Here is a 16,477-nt window from a genome sequence, read left to right as displayed (position 1 = left end):
TCTCTCTCCTCTCTCTCTCTCTCTCTCTCTCTCTCTTCTCTCTCTCTCTCCCTCTCTCTCTCTCTTCTCTCTCTCTCTCTCTCTCTCTCTCTCTCTCTGTACAGTGGGGGGAAAAAAGTATTTAGTCAGCCACCAATTGTGCAAGTTCTCCCACTTAAAAAGATGAGAGAGGCCTGTAATTTTCATCATAGGTGAATTAATGAATTTATTTGCAAATTATGGTGGAAAATAAGTATTTGGTCAATAACAAAAGTCTCTCAATACTTTGTTATATACCCTTTGTTGGCAATGACACAGGTCAAACGTTTTCTGTAAGTCTTCACAAGGTTTTCACACACTGTTGCTGGTATTTTGGCCCATTCCTCCATGCAGATCTCCTCTAGAGTAGTGATGTTTTGGGGCTGTCGCTGGGCAACACGGACTTTCAACTCCCTCCAAATATTTTTTATGGGGTTGAGATCTGGAGACTGGCTAGGCCACTCCAGGACCTTGAAATGCTTCTTACGAAGCCACTCCTTCGTTGCCCGGGCGGTGTGTTTGGGATCATTGTCATGCTGAAAGACCCAGCCACATTTCATCTTCAATGCCCTTGCTGATGGAAGGAGGTTTTCACTCAAAATCTCACGATACATGGCCCCATTCATTCTTTCCTTTACACGGATCAGTCGTCCTGGTCCCTTTGCAGAAAAACAGCCCCAAAGCATGATGTTTCCACCCCCATGCTTCACAGTAGGTATGGTGTTCTTTGGATGCAACTCAGCATTCTTTGTCCTCCAAACACGACGAGTTGAGTTTTTACCAAAAAGTTCTATTTTGGTTTCATCTGACCATATGACATTCTCCCAATCCTCTTCTGGATCATACAAATGCACTCTAGCAACCTTCAGATGGGCCTGGACATGTGCTGGCTTAAGCAGGTGGACACGTCTGGCACTGCAGGATTTGAGTCCCTGGCGGCGTAGTGTGTTACTGATGGTAGGCTTTGTTACTTTGGTCCCAGCTCTCTGCAGGTGATCACTAGGTCCCCCGTGTGGTTCTGGGATTTTTGCTCACCGTTCTTGTGATCATTTTGACCCCACGGGGTGAGATCTTGCGTGGAGCCCCAAATCGAGGGAGATTATCAGTGGTCTTGTATGTCTTCCATTTCCTAATAATTGCTCCCACAGTAGATTTCTTCAAACCAAATCCAATTTTGTTTCTGGTGTCCTTTGACAGCTCTTTGGTCTTGGCCATAGTGGAGTTTGGAGTGTGACTGTTTGAGGTTGTGGACAGGTGTCTTTTATACTGATAACAAGTTCAAACAGGTGCCATTAATACAGGTAACGAGTGGAGGACAGAGGAGCCTCTTAAAGAAGAAGTTACAGGTCTGTGAGAGCCAGAAATCTTGCTTGTTTGTAGGTGACCAAATACTTATTTTCCACCATAATTTGCAAATAAATTCATAAAAAATCCTACAATGTTATTTTCTGGGAAAAAAAATCTCAATTTGTCTGTCATAGTTGACGTGTACCTATGATGAAAATTACAGGCCTCTCTCATCTTTTTAAGTGGGAGAACTTGCACAATAGTGGCTGACTAAATACTTTTTCCCCCACTGTAGGTGATAGACGATGTGTATTTCATTATGTTTGATTACTGTCAGACTCAGACAGTCGGCCTGTTTTGTCAACGGTGTTGTTGTAAGCGGTTGTGTAGTTGCACACTTCCGCTGCCTACTTGGCAATAATAACAGGCTTGTTTGTCAAGGAAAATGTGTTGTGTTTTTTTGGTCACATTTATCCTGTGTTATGTTTTAAATGATGCAATGTGATTGCACTAATTTTCACTTAAATGTCGGGCAGTGGTGTAATGAAGGTTACACTATTTTTTCAGTGGGCTTTGCATATACTCCTTAATCCCCACTGATGCGTATCAAAGTAGTGTAGTGGAGGTATACACCGTATCAATTATGTAGTACAATAGAGAAATCATGCACAAAGTAGCCTACACAAACACAAATCACGTGAAATATTTGGTAATATGGGTTTGAAAAGTGCGAGTGTGAAATCATAGCATAGGCCTATATTATACGGGCAGGTAATGCGGCTTGGCCGGTGCTGGCTGAGTCGCGAAAGTTGGATCAAAGATTTCAGCACCGGACAGCTCCACACTCCGGTACTGTATATTCTCTGACTTCTGATATTCTCATTCACAAGAGAATTTAGCATTTATTCCCATGTCTCATGAGTTCTACAGTTTAGCATCTTTGAGGCTATGAGGTTTAGGCCAGGGTCCTGACTCCATCCGGTAGCGATCACCATTTCCCCTATTGACGAAATAGACAATGCCTACAGAAATCATATGGCAAAGACTACAGCCTAGAAAAGTTATACCTGAATAGTAATATTAGGGTAGAAATATGTGGAAACCATAGTGTATGGAATTGAATGTAGGCTTTTTTTACCTCCGCATTTATCTTGTCCCTTAACATATCAGCCATAAGGGCCTATTATTTAATTCTGGATATCATGGTGGATGTATTTCGCATTGCCATGATTTTAGGTAATTCAGAGTAGCCTACATCTGTTTCTCATATAATTTTTCACACATGGCGCCTTTCATTTGCCAGGCCGTTTTGGCAAAATTAGAGTATACCCACTTCTCCATGCACCACAACTACGCCACTCATGTCAGGGTATTTTTGCTGGAAAATGTTGGCCCAGTCACTTTTACTCAGGCCCAGCCACACAGCAATTTCTGCCTACGCCTCTGACCTACAGCATAGTGTTCCTGGAAGGCTGACTTTTTTAATGAAAGGAAACATTTATAATAGTGAGACTAGACTACGCAGCATAGTGTTGTGAGTGACCTTTGTCAATTTGAATAGGGAAAATAATCCTTGGTCCGGATAGTCCGGATTGTCCATCTGTAGATGCACTACAGATGGTCAAACTATCAACAAACTATCTGTAGATAAGCAACTGCGTGCTAAGGTTATGGTTAGGGTTAGGTTTAGAATAAGGGTTAAGGTAATGGTTAAGGTTAGGGCTAGGGTTAGTAGATAGTTGAAATGTTACTGATATCTACAGATGGACTATATAAAATAAAGTGTTAGCGAATCCTTTATTTGTCAGATAAAAACAGGCTTTCCATTAGTATTTTTCTATAAAGCTTAGAAAACCTAGAGGTGTCTGCAGACCCTTTTGAGTTAATAAAAGGTTGAACCCAGAGGTAAGTCTAAAAACGAAAACAAACTTGCAGCAATATTAAGGGTTAAATGCTTTCCACTCTCAGGTGAAAAGGACAAATAATTGGATGAGAGTTTTGGCATTAGGAATGACTGTTTTATTTATAGTACATTTTACCCCTTTTTCGTGATATCTAATTGGTAGTTACAGTCTTGTCCCATCGCTGCAACTCCCCTATGGACTCGGGAGAGGCGAAGGTTGAGAGCCATGCGTCCTCCGAAACACGACCCTGCCAAGCCACACTGCTCGCTTAACCCGGAAGCCAGCCGCACCAATGTGTCGGAGGAAACACCGTCCAGCTGGCGACTGAAGGAGTCGCTAGAGTGCGATGGGACAAGGAAATCCCAGCCGGCCAAACCCTCCCCAAACCCAGACAACGCTGGGCCAATTGTGCGCTGCCTCCTGGGTCTCCCGGTCATGGCCGGCTGTGAGACAGCCTGGGATCGAACCTGGGTCTGTAGTGACGCCTCAAGCACTGCGATGCAGTGCCTTAGACCGCTGTGCCACTTGGGGAGGCCCAAAGTTAACGTATGTGCCACTTTGGTGCCACTTCTTTTTTTTTTTTTTTTTTATACTTTACTGGACTTAATTAGGATGCAATGCGTGAGTAATTAAAAAGTTAAGGTTTTTAGTTGGGAAAAAACACTCATATTCCGAAATGACTCGAACATCGATCAATAAGATCAGTTTTATATATCCGTGAATTCATTGTCTATAATTTGTTTTGGGAAACTATCAATATTAATTATGTTTTCAAATGTGATTTTCAATAAATATTTGATAAGTGCACCACCAGTGTGTTTTCCTTATTAAAAAGAGGGGAAGTACAAATTAGATTTCATCATATCATTCAAACAGAGATGTGCTGATGGCAATACATGGGGCAAGGAATCAAATAAACTCAAACAGATCTGAAACAATAGGACAAACAATTGGATTCCTTCAAGGCAGAAAGTCAGCAATGCAACTGGACATAATGATATCTGGTCGAAGTGGAGGATGTCTTGTAAAAGAGAACTGACGATATTGGAAGTTTGAAAAGTTATCTTGAAAACATTATCTTGCTAGTTCCTGGGAGACAGCCTAGTGGCCACAATTCCACGACTTCCTGTCAAAAACCACACATAATTCCCTGTGATGTTGATAAAACCGTACTAACCATTCTTACCTCATACTCTTCCTTAAAGCCATAGCCCTGGCCACACTTCATCTGGGTAATGTGTTGGAGGAGGTCGGCTACACGGATGGCCGGCTGGAACTGGCCGGCCTGGTAGGACATCTCCACGGACTCACAGCCCCCGTACGGGTACGTCTGGATGGTCAACGACGGCTGGGCCATCTCACTATGGCTGCTGTCTGTGGAACAAGGAGAACACACTCAGTATCCACTTAATCTGTGACATCATCATGAGAGAGCGTTGTTGGGTTTGGAAGTGTTTAATCGCATAGTGAACAGCCTTTGTGGTAGAATGATTCAGTGGAACATTCATTAAGATACACTACATGACCAAAAGTATGTGGACACCTGCTCGTCGAACATCTCATAAAAAAAATCTAAGGCATTAATATGGAGTTGGTACCGTCTTTGCTGCTATAACAGCCTCCACTCTTCTGGGAAAGCTTTCAACTAGATGTTGGAACATTGCTGTGGGAACTTATTGCCATTCAGCCCCAAGAGCATTAGTGAGGTCGGGCACTGATGTTGGGCGATTAGGCCTGGCTCGCAGTCGGCGTTCCAATTGTATACATTTTTTTAAATTGTATTTAACCTTTATTTAACTAGGCAAGTCAGTTAAGAACAAATTCTTATTTTCAATGACGGCCTACACCGGCCAAACCCGGACGACGCTGGGCCAATTGTGCGCCGCCCTATGGGACTCTCAATCACGGCCGGTTGTGATACAGCCTGGAATCAAATCAGGGGGTCTGTAGTGACGCCTCAAGCACTGAGATGCAGTGCCTTAGACCGCTGCGCCACTCGGGAGCCCCAATTCATCCCAAAGGTGTTCGATGGGGTTGAGGTCAGGGCTCTGTGCAGGCCAGTCAAGTTCTTCCACACTGATCTTGACAAAACATTTATGTACGGACCTCGCTTTGTGCACAGGGGCATTGTCATGCTGAAACAGGAAAGGGCCTTCCCCAAACTGTTGCCACAAAGTTGGAAGCACAGAATCATCTAGAATGTCATTGTATGCTGTAGCGTTAAGATTTCCCTTCACTGGAACTAAGGGGCCTAGCCCGAACCATGAAAAACAGCCCCAGACCATTATTCCCCCTCCACCAAATTTTACAGTTGGCACTAGGTATTGGGGTAGGTAGCGTTCTCCTGGCATCCCAGATTTGTTCGTCGGACTGCCAGATGGTGAAGCATGATTCATCATTCCAGAGAACGCGTTTCCACTGCTCCAGAGTCCAATGGCGGCGAGCTTTACACCATTCCAGCCGATGCTTGGCATTGCACATGGTGATCTTAGGCTTGTGTGCGGCTGCTTGGCCATGGAAACCCATTTAATGAAGCTCCCAACGAACAGTTCTTGTGCTGACATTGCTCCCAGAGGCAGTTTAGAACTCGGTAGTGAGTGTTGCAACCGAGGACAGACGTGCTACGCGCTTCAGCACTCGGCGGTCACATTCTGTGAGCTTGTGTGGCCTACCACTTCGCGACTGAGCCATTGTTCCTCCTAAACGTTTCCATTTCACAATAACAGCACTTACAGTTGACCGGGGCAGCTCTAGCAGGGCAGAAATTTGATGAACCGTTGGAAAGGTGACATGTTATGACGGTGCCACGTTGAATGTCACTGAGCTCTTCAGTGAGGCCATTCTACTGCCAATGTTTGTCTATGGAGATTGCATAGCTGTGTGCTCGATTTTCACACCTGTCAGCAACGGGTGTGGCTGAAATAGCCAAATCCACTAATTTGAAGGGGTGTCCACATACTTTTGTATATATTTTATAGCGTATAACGAAATCTCTTGTTTTCATGAAATGTTGTTCTCCCAAACATTGGGAGAATTCTTTAAGTGAAGACCTCTCTAGCTCTCTGGAAAGTCTAGAAAAACTCATCACATTGAAAGCATGAGATCTTCAAACTCTTACAGTTGACTCTCCACAGACCCTGTTGCTAGACAACGGCCTTCCTCTATCTCGCTGCTACTCAATCATTAATGATGATACCTCAAAGTTAAATGGGTAATCCAAGAGACACTTTACTTCACTATTTGATTGGTTTGAAAGACATTCTTGTAATTGAGTCTTCCGTAGATTAGGATTGGAGAGATTGAAGTAGTTTATTGCTTCTAATGAGTCCATTAAGAAGAGTAATGGGGAGATGAATGGCAGAGAAATTCTCAATATTACAGGCATTAAATACCTAAAGTACCATTGCAAATGTGGTAGGGTAACATTACCCCATGTTTTATTAATGTGGCTATTTGCATCTTAATTATCTCAAATTCATTACACACTTAAAGTGATTCTCTGCTTGAAAAAGTGTAATCCATTCAAAACATTGTGTGCTACAACATAATGAAATATGAGTAATCTTGCAAGACTATTACAGCTATATCACTCCGAGTAAGTACAAGCCACAGGGAGTGAGCAGATGAGCAGTATTACCATATGTTGTGGTGGAAACAATTACTTTGCAGTCACCATCTTCTAAAATAGCTCAAAGGTTTCTGAAAAAGACACACACTGCTGCCCATCAAACTCAAAGATTATGAGTGTAAATATTAGTAGTCTATGACCTTAGGAACCTCTCCAACAGTCTGTATAGGGTTCAACTGCTAATTAAGAAAATGGAAAGCAAGGTTATCACTTTATCCTATGTTATTACATATACGTAACACAAACTTATGCAACCGGAGCACAGTCTCATCTCTCTAATTAATGTTATTTCCTGGTAATGTTCTATCAGGCCGTGTTTACATTTCTGCTCATTACTTACACATCTCCATTTCCCATCGCTCCGTTTCTCCATAATTATTACTGATGGGAGATGGAGATAAACACGACACACATGTACTTAGCCATGTAAAGGGGTAACGTTGGTTTAGCGTTAGCATCTGTTTACATTGAGGTGGCTGAGGCGGGAGGCCTAGGCGTGGGACAGGGAGCAGGTACTGACTGTACACTGGAGACAGTAGAGGTCCACTTAATCCTACTCAAAGTGCCCCCTCTACAGCCCTATCAGTGCAGACCTAATCCATTATTCATGTGTTTTTGACTCCGCAGCAAGATAATATCTCAAAGTGGCAGCCCAGTGGGTATATTATGTTGTAAATATTACCAAGAAACAGTCTCGATCCGTTTGAAAGCCACTGAAATGCAGAGCTGTTAATGCTTGGGGCTGCGTTGAAGGTCAAATATGCATTTAGCCAGCCATGAAATGTATTCGTACTGTCTCCGCTTGGCTGTAACTTAGATTAAGATATCTCCATGCTAATCATTTGATTTATTGACCACGGAAGGACCTTTTTGTTGCTTGAAAACATATGCTTTTCATGACTTCATTATTATGGATCACAGATCCATGAGCACCAGTCCTGGCCTCATGTGATCACATGCCGTGGCTCAGTGAGTTATCAAATGAAACACGGGACACACACAGACGTTGGCATGTTTGAACTAGAATGGCGCTGGAGGAATAGTGTTCGTTTTACGGTTTCCTGACCAATTGTGCTGTATTTTTTGCGCTGATCTTTTTTTGTACATAATGTTTCCACCAGTGTTTCCTATGACCGAAAAGAGCTTCTGGACATCAGAACAACTATCACTAATGTCGATTTGGACGAGGACTTCTACTTCAATGAGTCAGAGGCTAAAAGACATTGATTATCTCGGACCAGGCCCAAATCCCTGACACTCGAAGAAGGAAGAGACGGCGCTATAAAGGCCGGCGTGCGGGATACCTGATGAGACTACGTCGGAGAGTGAATTAATCACCTCTAAATCGCGTCTATTGGCGAATGTGCAATCACTAGATAATAAACTAAATGACCGCCGTTCGAGACTATCCTATCAATGTGATCTGAAGAACTGTAATATCCTATGTTTCTCCAAGTTGTGGCTGAAGAAGGACATGGTAAATATAAATCTACTTTATTTTTTATTTATATATATGTTTTTGCAATATATACATACACAGACAAAAGACAACAGAAAGAAACACCTGCCCAGACCCACATGCTCCCACCGCCTCCATCTCCAACAAGGTTCTGCTCACCTGAGTTAGAACACCTCATGATAAACTGTTGACCATACTATTTACCAAGAGAGTTTTCATCTATATTTTTCATAGTTGTGCATTTACCACCACAAACCGATGCTGGCACTAAGACCATACTCAACAAGCTGTATAGGGATATAAGCAAACAAATAAATGTTCACCCAGAGGTGACGCTCCAAGTGGCCAGTGACTTTAATGCAGGAAAACTGAAATCCGTTTTACCTAATTTCTACCAGCATATCACCTGTGCAACTACAAGCAAAACAACTCTAGATCACCTTTACTCCACACACAGAGACGCATACAAAGCTCTCCCTCACCCTCCATTTGGCAGGTCTGACCATAACTCTATCCTGCTTACACGCAAATACTCACACAGGAAGTACCAGTGACACGTTCAATAAGGAAGTGGTCCGATGAAGCGGATGGTAAGCTACAGGACTGTTTCACTAGCACAGACTGAAATATGTTCCAGGATTCATCCGATGGCATTGAGGAGTTTACCACATCAGTCACCGGCTTTATTAATAAGTGTATCAATGACGTCATCCCCACAGTGACCATACGTACATATCCCAACCAGAAGCCATGGATTACAGGCAACATACGCACTGAGCTAAAGAGCTGCTGCTTTCAAGGAGCGGGACACTAATCCGGACGCTTATAAGAAATCCTGTTACGCCCTCCGATAAACCATCAGACAAAGCGTCAATACATCACCAAGATCGAATCCTACTACACCGGCTCTGACGCTCGTCGGATGTGGCAGGGCATGCAAACTATCACGGATTTAAAAGTGAAACCCAGCCACGAGCTGTCCAGTGAAGCGAGCCTGCCAGGCGAGTTAAATCCCTTCTATGCTCGCTTCAAGGCTAGCAACACTGAACCATGCATGAGAACACCAGCTCTTCTTGATGACTGTGTGATCACGCTCTCCATAGCCAATGTGAGTAAGACATTTAAACAGGTCAACATTCACAATGCCGCAGGGCCAGAAGGATTACCAGGACGTGTACTCAGAGCATGCACTGACCAGCTGGCAAGTGTTTTCACTGACATTTTCAAGCTCTCTCTGACCCAGTATGTAATACCTACATGTTTCAAACAGACCACCATAGTCCCTGTGCCCAAGAACGTCAAGGTAACCTGTCTAAATGATTATCACCCCGTAGCACTCACATAGCCATGAATTGCTTTGAAAGGCTGGTCATGGCTGACATAAACGCCATCATCCCAGGCACCCTGGACCCACTCCATACCGCATACCGCCCCAACTGATCCACAGATTATGCAATTTCTATTGCACTCCACACTGCCTTGTCGCACCTGGACAAAAGGAACACCTACGTGAGAATGCTGTTCAATGACTACAGCTCAGCGTTCAACACCATAGTGCCAGCCCTCCAAGCTCATCACTAAGCTAAGGACCCTGGGACCCCTAAACACCTCCCTCTGCATCTGTATCCTGGACATCCTGACAGGCCGCCCCTAGGTGGTGAGGGTAGGCAACAACACATCCGCCACGCTGACCCTCAACACAGGGGCGCCTCAGGGGTTCGTGCTTAGTCTCCTCCTGTACTCTCTGTTCACCCACGACTGCAAGATGGAAGAAGGCACTGACAGAGATGGCAGCCTCGCGACAAGCTCTTAGGAAACTTTGTGCTATTTATTTTTTTTGTATAATGTTTTACATTATTACCTCAGGAAATATTTTGTGTCATTACACACAGCCGGGAATAACTATTGGATATCAGAGCGGCGGTAACTCACCAGAACTACCAGCATTACGACCAGGAATACGAATTCCCCGAAGCAGATCCTTTGTTCGCTCTCTCCAGAGCAATTGAACTGATTCCAGAGGCCGACCCAAAACATCGCCGGCAGAGGAGAGGCACTCGAGGCGGCCTGCTGGTTCGACTTAGGAGGCGCGCACACCACCCACCGCTTCCGAGTATATTACTCACTAATGTTCAGTCTTTGGATAACAAAGTTGATGAGCTCAGGGCAAGGATTTCTTTCCAGAGAGACATCAGGGCTCTCTCGGGATACTCTGCCGGAATCGGTCCAGCCAGAGGGATTCTCAGTTCATGGTGCAGATAGGAATAAATATCTCTCCGGGTTTCAGAAGGGCGGAGGTGTGTGTTTCATGATTAACGACTTATGGTGTAATTGTAGTAACATACAGGAACTCAAGTCCTTTTGAGCACCCGACCTAGAATACCTCACAATCAAATGCCGACTGTATTATCTCCCAAGAGAATTTTCCTCCGTTATAGCCACGGCCGTTTATATGCCCCCTCAAGCCGATACCATGACGGCCCTCAAAGAACTTCACTGGACTTTATGCAGACTGGAAACCACATATACTGAGGCTGCATTTATTGTAGCTGGGGATTTTATCAAAGCAAATTTGAGGACTAGGCTGCCGAAGTTCTATCAACATATTGACTGTAGTACTCGGGCTGCTAAAACACTGGACCACTGTTATTCAAACTTCCACGATGCTTACAAGGCTCTCCCCCGTCATTCCTTTCGGCAAATCTGACCACGACTCCATTTTGCTTCTCCCTTCCTATAGGCAGAAACTCAAACAGGAAGTACCCGTGCTAAGGACTATTCAACGCTGGTCTGACCAATTGGAATCCACGCTTCAGGACTGTTATGATCACACAGACTGGGACATGTTCCGGGTAGCTTGCAGAAATAATTTAGACGAATACACTGATACAGTAACTGAGTATATCAGGAAGTGTATAGGAGATGTCGTACCCATTGTGACTATTAAAACCTACCCTAACCAGAAACCGTGAATAGATGGCAGCATTTGCGCAAAACTGAAAGCGCAAACCACCGCATTTAACCATGGCAAGGTGACTAGGAATAGGGGAGAATACAAACTGTATAGTTATTCACTCCGCAAGTCAATCAAACAAGCAAAACGTCAGTATAGAGACAAAATGGAGTCGCAATTCAACGGCTCAGACATGAGACGTATGTGGCAGGGTCTACAGACAATCACAGACTACAAAAGGAAAACCAGCCACGTCGCCGAGACCGACGTCTCGCTTCCGGACAAGCTAAACACCTTCTTCGCTCGTTTTGAGGATAACACAGTGCCACCGATGCGGCCCGCTACCAAGGACTGTGGTCTAGCCATCTTCATGGCCTACGTAAGTAAAACATTTTAACGTGTCTGCTGTCCCCACATTCTTCAAGATGGCCACCATTGTTCCTGTACCCAAGAAAGCACAGGTAACTGAACTAAACGACCATCGCCCCGTAGCACTCACCTCTGTCATTATGAAGTATTTTGAGAGACTAGTCAAGGATCATATCACCTCAACCTTACCTGCCAACCTAGACCCACTTCAATTTGCTTACCGCCCCAATAGATCCACAGACGATGCAATCGCCAGCACTCTGCACACTGCCCTATCCCATCTGGACAAGAGGAATATCTATTTAAGAATGCTGTTAATTTACTATAGCTCAGCATTCAACACCATAGTCCCCTCCAAGCTCATTATTAAGCTTGAGGCCCTGGGTCTGAACCCCGCCCTGTGTAACTGGGCCCTTGACTTCCTGATGGGCCATCCCCGGGTGGTGAAGGTAGGAAACAACACCTCCACTTCGCTGATCCTCAACACTGGGGCCCCACAAGGGTGCGTGCTCAGCCCACTCCTGTACTCCCTGTTCACCCATGACTGCGTGGCCAAGCACGCCTCCAACTCAATCATCAGACGGCACAACAGTAGTTGGCTTGATTACCAACAATGACGAGACAGCCTACAGGGAGAAGGTGAGGGCTCTGAGTGTGGTGCCAGGAAAATAACCTCTCACTCAACGTCAACAAAACAAAGGAGATTATCATGGACTTCAGGAAACAGCAGAGGGTGCACCCCCCTATCCACATCGACGGGACCGCAGTGGAGAAGGTGGAAAGCTGGAAAGCTTCAAGTTCCTTGGCGTACACATCACTAACAAACTGAAATGGACCACCCACACAGACAGTGTGGTGAAGAAGGCGCAACAGAGCCTCTTCAACCTCAGGAGGCTAAATAAATTTGGCTTGGCACCTAAAACCCTCACAAACTCTTACAGATGCACAATTGAGAGCATCCTGTCGGGCTGTATAACCGCCTAGTATGGCAACTGCACCATCTGCAACCGCAAGGCTCTCCAGAGGGTGGTGCGGTCTGCGCAATGCATTACCGGGGGCAAACTACCCGCTCTCCAGGACACCTAGAGCATCCGATGTCACAGGAAGGACAAAAAGATAATCAAGGACATCAACCACCCGAGGCACTGCCTCTTCACCCCGCTATCATCCAGAAGGCGAGGTCAGTACACGTGCATAAAAGCTGGGACAGAGAGACTGAAAAACAGATTATATCTCAAGGCCATCAGACAATTAAACAGCCATCACTAGGACATTAGAGGCTGCTGCCTATAGACATAGACTAGAAATCACTGCCGACTTTAAGAAATGGAACACTAGCCACTTTAATAATGTTTACATATCTTGCACCACTCATCTCATATGTATATACTGTATTCTATACTATTCTACGGTATCTTAGTCACTTTAATAATGTTTACATATCTTGCATTACTCATCTTATTTGTACAGTGGCTTGCGAAAGTATTCACCCCCCTTGGCATTTTTCCTATTTTGTTGCCTTACATCCTGGAATTAAAATAGATTTTTGGGGGGTTTGTATCATTTGATTTACACAACATGCCTACCACTTTGAAGATGCAAAATATTCGTTATTGTGAAACAAACAAGAAATAAGACAAAAAAACAGAGAACTTGAGCGTGCATAACTATTTGTAGAGCCACCTTTTGCAGCAATTACAGCTGCAAGTCTCTTGGGGTATGTCTCTATAAGCTTGGCACATCTAGCCAATGGGATTTTGCCCATTCTTCAAGGCAAAACTGCTCCAGCTCCTTCAAGTTGGATGGGTTCCGCTGGTGTACAGCAATCTTAAAGTCATACCACAGATTCTCAATTGGATTGAGGTCTGGGCATTGACTAGGCCATTCCAAGACATTTAAATGTTTCCCCTTAAACCACTCGAGTGTTGCTTTAGCAGTATGCTTAGGGTCATTGTCCTGCTGGAAGGTGAACCTCCGTCCCAGTCTCAAATCTCTTGAAGACTGAAACAGGCTTCCCTCAAGAATTTCTGTGTATTTAGCGCCATCCATCATTCCTTCAATTCTGACCAGTTTTCCAGTCCCTGCCGATGAGAAACATCCCCACAGAATCATGCTGCCACCACCATGCTTCACTGTGGGGATGGGGTTCTCGGGGTGATGAGAGGTGTTGGGTTTGCGCCAGACATAGCATTTTCCTTGATGGCCAAAAAGCTCAATTTTAGTCTCATCTGACCAGAGTACCTTCTTCCATATGTTTGGGGAGTCTCCCACATGCCTTTTGGCGAACACCAAACGTGTTTGCTTATTTTTGTCTTTAAGCAATGGCTTTTTCTTGGCCACTCTTCCGTAAAGCCCAGCTCTGTGGAGTGTACGGCTTAAAGTGGTCCTATGGACAGATACTCCAATCTCCGCTGTGGAGCTGTGCAGCTCCTTCAGGGTTATCGTTGGTCTCTTTGTTGCCTCTCTGATTAATAACCTCCTTGCCTGGTTCGTGAGTTTTGGTGGGCGGCCCTCTCTTGGCAGGTTTGTTGTGGTGCCATTTTCTTTCCGTTTTTTAATAATGGATTCAGTGGTGCTCCGTGGGATGTTCAAAGTTTCGGATATTTTTTTATAACCCAACCCTGATCTGTACTTCTCCACAACTTTGTCCCTGACCTGTTTGGATAGCTCCTTGGTCTTCATGGTGCCGCTTGCTTGGTGGTGCCCCTTGCTTAGTGGTGTTGCAGACTCTGGGGATTTTCAGAACAGGTGTATACAGTGAGGGAAAAAAGTATTTGATCCCCTGCTGATTTTGTATGTCTGCCCACTGACAAAGAAATGATCAGTCTATAATTTTAATGGTAGGTTTATTTGAACAGTGAGAGACAGAATAACAACAACAAAATCCTGCCGCAAGGTCCCCCTGCTCAAGAAAGCACATACAGGCCCGTCTGAAGTTTGCCAATGAACATCTGAATGATTCAGAGGAGAACTGGGTAAAAGTGTGATCAGATGAGACCAAAATCGAGCTCTTTGGCATCAACTCAACTCGCCGTGTTTGGAGGAGGAGGAATGCTGCCTATGACCCCAAGAACACCATCTCCACCGTCAAACATGGAGGTGGAAACATTATGCTTTGGGGGTGTTTTTCTGCTAAGGGGACAGGACAACTTCACCGCATCAAAGGGATGATGGACGGGGCCATGTACCGTCAAATCTTGGGTGAGAACCTCCTTCCCTCAGCCAGGGCATTGAAAATGGGTCGTGGATGGGTATTCCAGCATGACAATGACCCAAAACACACGGCCAAGGCAACAAAGGAGTGGAGAAGAAGCACATTAAGGTCCTGGAGTGGCCTAGCCAGTCTCCAGACCTTAATCCCATAGATAATCTGTGGAGGGAGCTGAAGGTTCGAGTTGCCAAACGTCAGCCTCGAAACCTTAATGACTTGGAGAAGATCTGCAAAGAGGAGTGGGACAAAATCCCTCCAGAGATGTGTGCAAACCTGGTGGCCAACTACAAGAAACGTCTGACCTCTGTGATTGACAACAAGGGTTTTGCCACCAAGTACTAAGTCATGTTTTGCAGAGGGGTCAAATACTTATTACCCTTATTAAATTGAAAATCAATTTATAACATTTTTGACATGCATTTTTCTGGATTTTTTTGCTGTTATTCTGTCTCTCACTGTTCAAATAAACCTACCATTAAAATTATAGACTGATCATGTCTTTGTCAGTGGGCAAACATACAAAATCAGCAGGTGATCAAATACTTTTTTCCCTCACTGTATATACTGAGATCATGTGACAGATCATGTGACACTTAGATGGTACACAGGTGGACTTTATTTAACTAATGATGTGACTTCTGAAAGTAATTGGTTGCACCAGATATTGTGGGTTTCATAGCAAAGGGGTGAATACATGTGCACGCACCACTTTTCCATTATTTATTTTTTAGAATTGTTTGAAACTTCACTAATTTGGACTATTTTGTGTACGTCCATTACATGAAATCCAAATAAAAATCAATTTAAATTACAGGTTGTAATGCTACAAAATAGGAAAAACGCCAAGGGGGATGAATACTTTTGCAAGGCACTGTATATACTGTATTCTATACTATTCTACTGTATCTTAGTCCATGCCGCTCTGACATCACTTACTTAGATTTGTGTGTATTGGGTATATATTGTGAAATTGTTAGATATTACTGCACTGTCGGAGCTAGAAGCACAAGCATTTCGCTACACCCGCAATAACATCTGCTAAACACGTGTATATAACAAATACAATTTGATTTGATTTGCCTGGCCGCACACGACTCCAACACCATAATTAAGTTTGCAGATGACCCGACGGTGGTAGGCCTGATCACCGACAACGATGAGACAGCCTACAGGTTGGAGGTCAGAGACCTGGCAGTGTGGTGCCAAGACAACAACCTCTACCTCAACATCAGCAAGACAAAGGAGCTGATCATGGACTATAGGAAACGGACTGCTGAGCACGCCCCCATCAACATCGATGTTCCTCGGTGTCCACATCACTAAGGAATTATCATGGTCCACACACACCAACACAGTCATGAAGAGGGCATGACAATGCCTCTTCCCCCTCAGGAGGCTGAAAAGATTTGGCATGGGCCCTCAGATCCTCAAAAAGTTATACAGCTGCACCATTGAGAGCATCTTTACTGGCTGCATCACCTCTTGGTATGGAAACTGCTTGGCATCCGACCGCAAGGCGCTACAGAGGATAGTGCGTACGGCCCAGTACATCACTCGGGCTGAGCTCCCTGCCATCCAGGACCTCTATACCAGGCGGTGTCAGAGGAAGGCCCTAAAAATTGTCAAAGACTCCAGCCACCCAAGTCGT

At 44.6% G+C, this 16,477-nt stretch overlaps 1 protein-coding gene across 1 annotated transcript in view; it reads right to left on the bottom strand.

Moving 5' to 3' along the window:
* Nucleotides 1-16,477, bottom strand: part of ptprt (protein tyrosine phosphatase receptor type T) — a gene marked incomplete at both ends in the record, with an annotated part of 404,935 nt that overhangs the window by 48,572 nt on the left and 339,886 nt on the right. The window contains 2 exon segments of the mRNA XM_084173452.1: nucleotides 4,322-4,359; nucleotides 4,361-4,583. Coding sequence (XP_084029578.1) covers nucleotides 4,322-4,359; nucleotides 4,361-4,583 — 261 coding nt within the window.

The sequence above is a fragment of the Coregonus lavaretus genome (genome assembly GCF_964263955.1).
Source record: "Coregonus lavaretus genome assembly, chromosome: 12".
Taxonomy (NCBI): Eukaryota; Metazoa; Chordata; class Actinopteri; order Salmoniformes; family Salmonidae; genus Coregonus; species Coregonus lavaretus.
Note: the sequence above shows the minus strand (reverse complement) of the source record. Positions and strands in the feature narration are given on the sequence as shown.